Raw genomic sequence first — 13,030 nt, 5'->3', positions numbered from 1 at the left:
TAGCACACCCCCTCCCCAGACTGGTTCTAATAATGAAGTGATGCCTCCGGCTCCTCCCTGAGTCCCTTCATCAGATGGGCTTGCAGCAGGTCAACTCTGATTTCCAAGCTGGGACCCTGCACCAGCATCTCAGCTCAGCTCAGCCCCCTGCTTTATTCAGTGCTCACGACTCCGCTGCTCCATGGATTGTGTACACTTTCCAGATGAGGAGACTGAGGCTTGAGGAGTGTCCATGTCTCTGCCATGCCCAGGAATCTGGCCAGGAGCAGAGCTGGCAGCGTGTTGATCCCAAAGCCCTTGCTTTCCTCGCTCACATCTGCCTCCACTGACCAGAGAAGCCCCTTCCAAGCTGATACCTACCCGTCAGTCATCACCTCCAATTTAAATGGGGCAATAAGGTACAAACATATGAAAAATTAAACAACTGTCAGTGCAAACAACAGGCAGTGTCATGGGGCTGTCTATGCATAGATGGCCTTTGAGAATTATTTAAGCAGTCTACTCTTGGCATAGAAAATTCACTTTGTCAACATAGATAATTGTACCAGAAGTGACCCCAGGGACCTTAATATGGACTAGCTTTATGACAATAGGAGTGTAAGTGAATTGGCATACTTTTCAAAGGGCTCTGAGCAGCTCCCACAGTGATTTAGGTTCAATTAAGCTGGTTATTGACAGTCTATAGATTTCCCTTCTTTCCAAGCATTGATATAGAAAAATTGCAGGTTTTTTTTCTGGCTCTGCAAAGAAATAGATATGTGTATAGAATGAGGTTTTATTAATCAGAATTATTTCTTGTCTCTCTGTCTGTCCTTTTTCAATCTCCTTCAGTTTGTTCTTTCTTCTGAGTGGTGATCTCTACGGCAACAGAGGAAACAGCTTATAGCATCTGGAATTACCATTATTATTAATCATAATGATCACAATAATAATACCCATCAGATAGAATGAGAGAAAAAATTGGAAAGAAAGTTAAATGTTGGCTCCGTGTGTAAATAATTTACAGTTTCTGAAATAAGAGCAAGAGGAACCAGGCTGATCACCTAGAGCCCCAGGATGAAGGTTCAGAGAGAGCTTTCCTGGGGTGGTGACTGAACAGGAAGGATTTCACAACAGGGATGAGGAGATAGAATGTTCTGGAATATTCACCCATTGCTACTCCAACGACACTTCGTGAAACCCCTTTTACTTTTGTTGATATTGTTGAGTGTGTGTGTGTGCTTTGGTCTTATAACTGGAAACTCCTTTTACACGTGGATCCTTAGAGAATACATCCTGGGTATTAGACTGTTTGGCAAAAACCTGAAATCCTATGGGGTTCTCAGCGCTAGCCGAGGTGCTCGTGGTCTAAGGATGCGAGACCCGTGGTGCTGGCCAAGGTGCTCGTGGTCTAAGGATGCGAGACCCGTGGTGCTGGCCAAGGTGCTCGTGGTCTAAGGATGCGAGACCTGTGGTGCTAGCCAAGTTACTGATGGTCTAAGGATGCCAGACCAAAGTTGGCCTGTCTATTCTCAAGGAAAACAATGCAGGGTCTCTCTATTACCACCCCAACTATGCCCCCAGCAGACCTCTGGGCAGCTCCACTTACTCGTCATCTCAAGAATACTTATAACAGCATGAGACATTTGCTATTCTCACGCACACCACTTTTTTTCCCAAAATGATGGTACAGTTGAAAGAGTTGAGCAGGGTGCTTGCCTCCTGTGTACATACTCTGTGGGTAGCACGGAGCACCCAGAATGAATGATACATTCCACATCCTGGGGGATCTCAGAGCTCTATGGGGAGGTAGACTTGAAGCTAAATTCACGAGGCGATCTGGGAAATACTTTACTCGTCTCCATAACAACCCATTGCTCTGTGTTTGAAATGATGCCTTGGACCTTTATAACACATGCTACTTGATGGTCTACATCTTGTAACTCTTTTATCCTGAAAGTGGGCACAACAGCTCGTGTGGATTTGGGTCACACTACATGCCAGTGAATTGGCTGGACCACTGCTTTTAAAAGGCGAATATTTTATTTTATCTTAATTTTTAATGAAATACACCTGACATGTAACTTTGTGTACATATGAGGTGTACAATATGTTGGTTTGATTTGTATATCAGGATATGATTTATATTTATGTATCACAACATGATTAACATGATAGCGCTAGCTAATACCTCTTTTATGTCACACAATTATTTTTTTTTTCCTGTGGGAAAAATTAAGATCTAGTCTCTTAGCAACTTTGAAGTTGATAATACAGTATCATTGACTATAATTATTACGCTGTGCATTAGAACTTATTTGTCTACTAACCATAAGTTTGTATCATTAAACAATGTCTCTCCATTTTCCCAAAGCTATCATAGTTAGAACTTATGATATTGGCATAAAAATAGCCACGTATACCAGTAGAATAGAATAGAGAGCCCAGAAATACACCCTCACATATATGGGCAATTGATAGTTGACAAGGGAGCCAAGAACATTCCATGGGGAAAGGACAGTCTCTTCAACAAATGATGTGGGGAGCATTGGATAACCATGTGCAGAGAAATGAAATCAGACCCCTATCTTATACCACCCACAGAAATTAACTTGAAATAGATTAAAGACTTTAACATAAGACCTGAAGACCTAAGAACCTAGAAGAAAATGTAGGGAGGAAGCCCCATGACGTTGGTCTCGGTAATGATTTTTTTTTTTTTGGCTCTCAAACAATAAAACAATAAAAGCAAAAGTCAACAAGCAGGACTCCATTGGACTAAAAAGCTTCTGCACAAAATAAACAGTCAACAAAACAAAAAAGCAATCTAAGGAATGAGACAAAATATTTGCAAGCTGTATATTGGATAGAAAAGCAAATATTTTAAATACATAATAGCTTACTTTAGGCTAACCAAGATGCTTAGTGAATTGAATAAGGTTCCTGCTACTTCAAAAATCTTCAAATGCAGTCCTCTTTGGAGCCGAGAATTTGTCTTGGATAACTCATTACCTGCATCCCTTTGAGTAAGTTAGAAAGACAGGGCTCTGTTTCTCGTCATGGGACTGAATGGTGATACACAGTAGAAGAGATACCAGGAAATGAACCAGATAGAAACCATCGTATCAAGGGCAATAATCCAGGTTTCTTGGTCTATGAAGACATTTCAGGAAATGCAAGGAATGAAAATAAATATAGAGACTCATGGGGCTGTTTCAGAGGGAGAAGATAATTGAACAAGATGGTAATAATTTATTATCTACAGCAGCAACTCTGTTACTAGAAATTGCAGTCCATACTGTTCGTTCACCTCTTTTGCCAGGTGAGCTCCCTACCCCCAGCTCTCTAAGGCATGAGGTCCCAGTCCTCACTCCAATGCTATAGAAAAGTTCTAATGAATAGATTCTTTACTCTTTTGCGTGTCAGGCAACCAGTTGTCTATCTACGTAAAATATGATAATGAATCATTATAATATTATTGTGGATGAAAAGATGGGCCAGTATCCCATTTTCCAATGTGGAAGCTTCAGAGACATATCTAACTTGCCCAAAGGCTCACTGCTGAGCTGTAGCAGAACACGGATCCCAATCAGATAGGCTACTTTCTAAAGCCAGCCTGGCTCATGGCACCTGGAAGCCCTAAATGCACCTCTGGGGACTTAGAACCTACAATGGATGTCCCGCGGTGCAGGGTCAGGTGCTGGGGGCAGGCCGGCTGAGGGTGGTGTTTGGAGCCAGGGGAATTTTGTGATGCTTTTCCAATCGTGGCATTTAGATGGTTTATCCCTCTGTCTCTGCATGAACCTGGACCTACTTGAGTTACAGGGAAACCCTTGTTGGTTTCCTCATGTGGGAGTCCAAGTTCACAGAACTGCGGGAGGGGAGCATTTCCTGTACTGGGACATTTGAATCTGATGTGTTTTCCCTGTGGATCTGCTGAGAGAGGGCTGGGCTCAGGTTGTCTCCCTTTAGGTGTTTGGGGGGCTTACTTTGGGTCTGGGAAAGAGCTATTGTGAGAACAAGACCCCACTCACTTCTCCTTCTTTGTGGTGCTGTTGTTAATATCAGCCACTGATATCTGAGTTCCGTAAGACAGAGATGTTGTATACCTTCTTCTCTTTTTTTGAGCTATAACAATTCCATAGAACATTTATTCAGCACTAATCATGCCCCATCCATAAATGCTTAGCACAGGGATATTATACAGCTTTATATGAAAGGTGCACATATTTCTGTTGGATGCTTAGCTATTTAGCTATTTAATGGATAAACTCAATCCATTTAATAGCTTAGTTACCTAATGGACCTTCTCATACAAATCCCCTTACTTAATCTTTGCAGCCACCCTGCACAGGTGGCCTTCATGCTGCTTTTTGAATATTGCTGATGAGGAAACTGAACCTTAGATAAGTACCAACTTCACCAAGGCTGTTTGACCAGTAAGTCTAGAACTGGCACACAAACCCAGATCTTCGGACTACAGAGCCCGACCTGTGTCCACTGAGCTCCACCGTCCATTGACTAAATTTGCCATCTTGAACATTTAGCTTTGTGGGTCCAATTTTATTTCAAGTATGTATGGGTCCCTGAATGAATCGCCCTCCATCCACCTAAAAGACTGTTCAAAATGAATTTTAGTTGTCTGGAAGACCGTCACCTAGACCTTCCTCATACTACTCTGAGCATCGGGGACACTGGCCATCAAAGCTGACTCTCCTGAGTGGCATTGCTCCCTGGCCTTTAATGCTTTGTTAGGGTTCAGGGCTTAGTCTGCACTGCTACCCACGGAGTGGAAGAGAAAATAGGAAGTGAGAAAAAATGCTGTCCAGTTGTCTCCTTGTTCTCAGTCTCTGTGTTGTGATCTCCCAGGAGAAAAATAATGAGAGGGCAAAGTGCATCTTTGAAATGGAAGCCAGCTAAGAGGCCCTAGATTCTGGGTAGCTGTCTCCCTCCTGGTCGCCAGACTGTTTGCAAGGAGGGCTTGCGATGTCTGTTAAGTGATTTGTGGGGAGCACTGGGGAGCTCTCCATTGCTCCTTTGTATCTTCTATGTATTGCCTGTGTCAAAACTGCCAATGGTTGAACCAGTCAAACTGTAATTCACTCTCATGGCCCAGAAGGTGGGGTTGGCACTATGTGTGGCTTTAAGATAAAAGATTTGTCTCTCAGACATAGCTTCTTTTTCCATCTTGCCAAAGGTAGACTATGATTTTGGCAAAATGAGCTAGTGAAGGAAAAAGCAGATCAATGAAGAAATGTATGATCCATCAGATGAATGGATACATGGACGTGAAGATCGGTGTGTGTTGGGAAGGAAACGCGGATTCATATGACTTAACGGTGCTGGGGGAACCACTTTGGGAAGCAGATGGATTGGACACATTGAGACTGGACACGAGGTTACTTTCTCTCCCCTTCGCATTTCTGTATCTATATTTATATCCGCATCTGCATCTGTATCTTCATCCGTATCTACATCTGTCTGCATCTGTCTCTACATCTTTATATCAACATCTGCATCTGTATCTGTATCTAATTGATACCTTTATCTATATCTACATTGATACCTGCCGTGGCTGTTATGAGTAATGGAGATGATATATGAGAAATGTCCTAGCATAGGGGCAGTAGCAGAGCATTGATTATTAGAGATTAGACTGGGTTTTCGTTTACTTCTTCTAAGCACCGGGAACATTTCCACATTGTCCGTCTTTATCTCTGCCTCTGTAGTATTGCATTATTGAACAATTCCCTTTTTTTGGTTATTTGATCCGCATGTGTCTTTATTGGCCTCAGCACTTTGGGGGGTTTCGGGTTAATTTTTGGTGCAACATTATTATTTTTTTACCACTCTGAGTCATGTCTTATTTTTGCTTTCAAGATCAAAATCCAATAACCTCCATTCTGACTTCTTTCAGGCTTTGTAGACAATGTAACTGCCTCCATTAAATGTCGGAGATGTGGGTTATCAGTGGGCTGGTTTGAGGAAACAGTGTTAAGATGAGTCAGAACGTTTGAGCAGAGTTCCATTTGATGCTACAGGAAATATTTACTTTTTTAGGAGTTGGAAAATGGAGATAATTGAAACCAAGTTTTCTCTTCCTCCTCTTTCTAATCTATTGACACATTGATATATATTTCTAATATATTGACAGCACCAAGTGATAAAGTTATTTACCCCAAGTCATACAGAGTTAAGGTGGAGAACGTATTGAAACTAGGGTCTCAGTTGCCAGTTTTTCCTTCTTCTTTTCTTTTTCATGGCCAACAGTCATGATCCTGCTTCTTAGTCGTACTAATTAGAAATTGTGGTTACCTGCATTGTACATGTTCACCATTCTTGTCTAACAGATGTGTTTCAAATCATGTCTTTACTTTGTGGACCTTGGATTCCTTGTTTGTAAAACCAAGTGGGCGAGAGAGGAGAGGATCCCGTATGTCTGTGCTCCGTTCTTTCTCGGCTCCGAGACTCTATGAAGAGTCATGATGTTGTCACGCAGGGGCAAGATTCTCAGACAACGAAAGCTTTTCCATTTTCCCATTTCCTCCTCCACTTGATTTGTGAGCATGTTCAGAATTAGATTCTAGGTCCAATTGCAGGAAATGTTTTCGTCTGGCTCATTATTCCAGAATGTCTGATGCCTCCCAGATCCTGCCTTGCAACTTTATAACTTCTTTTTTTTTTTTTAACTGATGATAAAACTGAGCCCCGGAAAAGTCAAGTGACTTGTCCGAACTTGCTATTGGTAGAATAGGTCTCCAAGTCAGATCTCTCAAGCTCTGAAGCTAAAATTCCTCTCCCTTTTTTACCTTCTGTTCTTACCTGTAGTAAGTAAAACGTGTTCTCCCTCCCTCATCTAAAGGTGCTCATCTCTGCTGGTTATTTCAATGTAAACCTCTTAAAACAGGTCTGGCCAGTAGAGGTAGCATGGGGAATAAATGGTAAGAAAGGCAGTTAAGTGCATTGCCAGTCCGTTGTGGTTCACACAGTCTCATCCTTGTTATGATGTAGACTTTACAGATCCTTTCTGGGTATGGGTCTTATTTTCATCGTGGTACTTGCAGCTTTCAGGGGCAGTTATCCGAGTTCTAGTGTTTCTCTCGTGAGCAAGTGTGTGCGTCAGGAGCCGGAAGAACGGGCTTTGGAGCCGGACACCCTGGGCTCCAGCTCTTGCTTAGTCAATTACTCACGGTGTCATCTTGGGGAACCTGCCTGATTCTCCTTGTTCACTGTCCCCTCGTTTTTGTCACGGCAGTATCGACTTCTTTCTGATTTCGATCGTGCCAATTCTGAATGAGATATTGGACATTAAGTGCTTTAGCATCAAGCCTGTGGAGCAAAGGCTGCCCAGATTTAGGTCTTAGAATAACTAGCCCTTATACTAACTCTAGGTGGAGAGCTATGAGAGGCAAAAAGTCTCTGGTCGAATTCTTTGCCTGAGTAGGTCACCCAGGTGGTACCTGAACCTCCTGCCCATCACTCTGTTTGCCCGATTCTCTTTTATTTATTTATTTTTTCCAGCTTTATGGAGGTATATAAGCATGATCCTCTTCTGACCTTCCTTGGGTTGTGTTTTCTGGGCAGAGGACAAGATCTGGACATCAGTGCAGCACAACAGCACGGAGCTGACCCACGTGCGAGGTGCCGACACCCAGAAGCCCTACTCCATGGCCTTGGACTACGGAGGCAGCCTGGAGCAGCTGGAAGCCGTGATTGATGGCTCGGAGCACTGTGAGCAGGAGGTGTCCTACCACTGCAGGAGGTCCCGTCTGCTCAACACTCCCAGTAAGGCCCTCCCCTGCCTGGGTCCTTGGTGTGGGTCACGCGGGGCCACCGTGGTGTGACAGATGGGCCCTGCAACCATGGAGTATCAAAGAGGGGAGTGGCCAGCAAGGGGGCTGCAGCTACAGTGGTTCACGGTGCAGTGGAGAGAAACGCCGCTCAGAGGGGACTCCTGGTACCCAGGGTGTTACCTAGAGGAGGTCCTGTAGCCTCTCAAGATTTTTTTCTGCATCTTCAAGAGAGGAACGGTGACCACGCCCATCTGGCAACAGTTGTGAGAATGGAAAGTTTCTTGAGAGCCGTGGCACCCAGAGAAAGAGCATTTGAGCTAGACATAGAAAGGGTGGAGGTGGACATGGTGTTCCTGGCAGAGAGGAAGCACCAGGGATTTCAGCACATCCACCAAAGAGCAATGAGTTATCCCTGGGGCAAAGGATGCAAGGGGAGCAGCATTGGCAGGGAGGTCAGTAGGGCAGGCAGGTAGAGTCCCGTGTGTTTGCAGGGCTCATGTTACCTGAAAAGTGCAGGGTTTAATGAAAATGATGCTTTAAAAACATAGTTTGCTCTCAGATAAAACATATTAACTTTCTGTTTCTTCTATGGTTATTATTATTATTATTTTGGAGTGAATCATTGATTGAGTTATGCAAGGATTGCAAAAAAAAAAAATAATAATAAGATTGCTAACCAAAACCCCAAAGCGTTTGGCAAAATGCTAGGAGGGCTAGGTCAAAGCTTATGCACGCTCTGGGAGCCAGGAATCTTTGTGAGTATCAGTTCATCATTTGTTTTGCAGCAGAAAAATTAAAAGCTGGAGTACCTCAGGGATGTGGAATAGCGAGGAAAAGGCATCAGAATCTTTAGCCTAAAGGAACTTAGGAGCCGATGTTTGAGAGTCAGGAATTTTGGAAGGTTTGAGAATATTAGCCAGTGAAACACCGAAAAAGAACTGCCACCCACTGCCTCCCTGATCTAGAATCTGGAGGGAAGATGTCGTTCCATGTAAGTGAATTTTCCAGATCACTGTCCCGGATCCCTTTAGGCACCAAAAGAGTTTTCAAAGAATTTTTAACTCTTTGAAATGAAAACCTTTCTCCAATGGATTCCACGCTCCCTCGCCTTCTTGAACAGAAAGTTCTGAATATAAAACGTAACCTGTTGCTGACGACTCAGGGTTATCACTGTGGAAATCAATTACTGTGCCTCCTTGTGCTCCGCCGTGCTCACAGGGACGATGAGGGTGGAGGCGGAGGTGCTGTCTGGTGTCCCTTCTCCAGCGTCCGTCTCTGACGGCCCTGCCGTGAGTCAGTGTTCGCATCTGTTCCTCTTCCTCTGTCTCTGGGCTGTCAGGCCTGTGTGTGGCCCTCACGGCACCGTTTGCAGTGTGACTGTGTCTAGAAAGCCCTCCTACCCTCTGGTTTCCCAAGGATTGGTTTTGGTGGATTTTTAGGAAAATCGGGATTATGTTCATTCTGACTATGGAATTTTTTTGTGTGTATGTATTTTTATTGAAGTATAGTCAGTTTACAGTATTGTGTCAATTTCTGGCATACAAATGCTTCAATTATACATAAATATACATATATTCATTTTCATATTCTTTTTCACCATAGGTTACTACAAGATATTGAATACAGTTCCCTGTGCTACACAGTATGAATTTGTTTATCTTTCATATACAGTAGTTAGTATCTGCAAATCTCGAGCTCTCAGTTTATCCTTTCCCACCCCTCTTTCCTCCTTGTAACTGTAAATTTATTTTCTATGTCTGTTGAGTCTGTTTCTGTTTTGTAAATAAGTTCATTTGTATCATTTTTAGATTCCACGTATAAGTGATATAATATGGTATTTTTCTTTCTCTGTTTGACTTACTTCCTTTAGAATGACAACCTCCAGGTCCACCCACTTGCCAAGCAAATCGGTCATGCAAAGGGGTTTGTTGTGAGGGTTGTTTAAGGTCTTCAACAGAACTCACGATGCAGTGTCCTAGAGCACTCCAGGGCCCCCGTCTCCCTACCAGTCTTGGGCTCCTGCTCATTTATTCATACTGGCACGTGAGTGTTTCCACTTAGAGTCAATTGCTAGACCTAGTATGTGCCAATGGATTTGAAAGTCATCGAGATCCTGCTTGTTTTAGAGTATTCTAAAATTCTCTTACATCCCCTTTTCCCTTAATTAATGATGTTTTAGTGAGCATAGAGCTAACTGGCCATATATATGTGAATATACTGTTTAGAACACACATATACACATATGTGTGTACACTACAGTATGAATGAAATACACATTCCTTATTTACACACTATTTAGTATATGCTATGCAATATATATTCTGTAATGGTCTATCTCATCATATAATCTTTGTGGGTCCAAACAGATTCGTGAATGCACTTGAGTGGATAAGCCATCACGGCCATCTGTCGTGCTCAACACTCGAGGTGCACAAAACGGATGCTTTGGCTTAGGAATCTGAGTGAAGAACTGTGATGCAGAAAAGCCAAATTACAGATAGAAAAGAAATAACACTCCACAGTACTCTGGGGTCGACGAAACTTAAAGCTCTTTGTCCCCAGTACCTGTACCAACCAAGACCAACTAACAGATGATCACACTTTCTTTCACACGATAAGGGATTACCCCTAGGTGCCACACACTTTGTTTTGGCCAGTGGAAATTAAACAGTGAAAAAACAATGTTTCTGTTCCTGTAATTGTAATAGGGAGGACAGAAACAAACGAAACACACGTGTGTGCAGACACACAAACACACACACACACACACACAGAATCAGTTCATGGAAAAGGAGAGGCAGAGACGTCACGAAGAACGAGGGCCCAAGAACCACCAGGCGCAGGGAGTCTGATTTCAGGTAGGCTGGTGGGAAGGGCCCTGGGCCCGGTGGGGGCACCCTCCCGGAGACCCAGAGGGAGGATGTGGGACATGTCAGGGCTGGGACAGAAGCTTCCAGGCTGAGCAGCAGCAGGAAGGCCAGTGTGGCCACAGGAAGGCAGCGGAGAGCAACGAGGGGTGATGGGAAGATGAGGTTCGGGGTGTCCCGACCAGGCCACCCAAGCCCTAGCACGGCGGATGTGGGTCATCGTGCACAGGGAGGTCACTGGAGCACACAAGCAAGGGGTCACTTTCTCTTCCTATCTCATATCAAAATGCCAGCGCCAGTTTATTTAAGTCAGGCTACACCAGGTAGCCCAAATTTGCCAAGCACATAGATGTTGTAGGTCGGTCCCTACGGCTGGTGAGCTAGAAACAGCTGTGAGCCTCCGGAGAGCAGGAACCACATCTTACAGCTCTGGCCCTGCAGTCTAGCTCAGGTCTGTCAGCCAAGGGCCTAGCGATCACCTACAGCCCTTTGTACCTGCTGCCCCAGCTACACGGAGCTGAGGTGATCGTTCTGGCCGCTCCGTCTGCATTTTATTGCTGCCCCTCTACCCCCCTAACTCAGAGATCTGAAAGGCCTCCATCAGAGAGCTGAGATCCTCCATCCACCAGCACATCCCTTCCAGATATCTTTATTTCCTTCTTTCCTCCCTTCCTTCCTCCCATCTTTCTTCCTTCCTTCCTTCCATCCTTCCTTCCTTCCCTGCTTCCTTTCCAACTTCTCTCTCTCCCTCCCCTCTCTCTCCCTCCACATATGCACACACACTCAATATATATATTTATATTTATATTTATATTTATATTTATATTTATATTTATATTTATATTTATGCGGGTAGAACTTATCCCCAAGTCCATGGTCTTTTCACTACACCGGGTCGTCACCATACTACTAAAAACAATTCTTATCATAGGAGCCCCATAATCAAAACTACAGAACTCTGCCAGGACATCCAAAACACAAAATATCAGGGCGACATTTGAAACATCATTAATAAAAAGCTATTTCTGCTTCATGTGCAGCAAGAATCTATAAAGAAGCTCAGGGTTCCTAGAGCGCGTACTGTTTGATGTCATCCTTGTTGCCGATGAGATTGGCTCTTGGCTTCCGAGCTCCTTCTGTTTGCCTGGTATTTTGAATATTATTTCGTTCAGTCCTCTCCATGGCCTTATGAAGTTTGTGTTATCATCGTCATTTTTATTGAAGGGGAAGCTCGAAGAAGTTAGGTAGCTCATCTGAAGTCCTGTAGCTACGAAGGGCAGGAGACTGTTTCACATCCATGCCTCTCTGTCTTTAACTCCCGTCTGCATTCCACAATAACCTGCAGAAGGAAAAAGAGAATAATGAAAGACCTCAGAGAAGGAAAGAAACTGATTTAAAAAGGATTCAGGTAGCCAAAGAAAAGGTTCATCTTCTGTTCTGGTTGTCAGCCAGGATGTCACCCTAATACTTAGCAGTGTAAGCAGTTTAAAACCATGGTAACATTCATTGTGCCCTCATCTGCAGCTTGGACAGGGTCCAGCAGGCCCTGAGCATCTCTGCTGCACTCTGCATCACCTGGGGCTGGGGCTGGGGTCACCACTCAGTCACTCAGTGGGTGCTGGCTGTGGGCTGGCGTCTTCAGATGGGCAAGTGGCTGGGAGCCCAGTTGGACATGTGGTCCTTCCACGTGGCTGCGTGACTTTCTCACAGCCTGGAGCCTGGGTCTCAGGGGCAAACATCCCACGAGGCAGAGTGAGACAGGTGAGAGCCAGGTTGGATTTGACTACCTAGCATTGGAAGTCAGTCTCATTTTTGCTGCTTTTTAAGTAATTGAAGATGGTCATGCAGGCTAGTTCATACCCCAAGGGAGGCAGATTTGATTTCATTTTAATGGAGTGTGTGTACCGACGTGTTTCAAATGACCATATCTTCAAAATGATGTCTGCGTAGGCAACTGGCTTAAGGAAACACAGCAAATTCTGGGCAGAGTCAGGAATCAAACCCAGATCTTCCCAACTCACTGTACGTCCTTTCACTCTGATGTCCTGCCACCCATTGATTTAGTCAATTATAATTCAGGCTGGAAACGTGTCTGACTCTCCATGTTTCCCTCTTAGTAACTTTTGTCACCCTTAAAGTGGCATGGCTAAAATGTGTTTTTAAGAGTTTCACGGGTCTTAAAAAAATATAAAAAGACCATCACATGAATCAAGTCAGTGCATTTTACTGTGCTTGAAAGCCACCTTCCCTAATGTTCTAATAACTCACTCGTGGTGTTTCCCTGGGGACAGAAAGTCAAAATCAGAGGTGGGCAGATTTTGCAAAGAAGACATGCACCTTCATGGGACTAGAGATGTGAGTGTTTCTCAGGAAAAGAAAAACAAAAAACTA

The 13,030-nt window shown here is 43.9% G+C and overlaps 1 protein-coding gene across 1 annotated transcript in view; it reads left to right on the top strand.

Annotated features, from left to right (window-relative positions):
• The window catches only part of CNTNAP5 (contactin associated protein family member 5), a 741,033-nt gene that overhangs the window by 507,073 nt on the left and 220,930 nt on the right, over nucleotides 1–13,030 (top strand). Inside the window, exon 13 of the mRNA XM_010979356.3 lies at nucleotides 7,564–7,764. Coding sequence (XP_010977658.3) covers nucleotides 7,564–7,764 — 201 coding nt within the window. The remainder of the gene's footprint in view (nucleotides 1–7,563; nucleotides 7,765–13,030) is intronic.

This window comes from Camelus dromedarius, chromosome 4 (genome assembly GCF_036321535.1).
Source record: "Camelus dromedarius isolate mCamDro1 chromosome 4, mCamDro1.pat, whole genome shotgun sequence".
NCBI classification, from domain to species: domain Eukaryota; kingdom Metazoa; phylum Chordata; class Mammalia; order Artiodactyla; family Camelidae; genus Camelus; species Camelus dromedarius.
The sequence above is the reverse complement of the archived record's forward strand: the minus strand, read 5'-3'. Positions and strand labels throughout refer to the sequence as shown.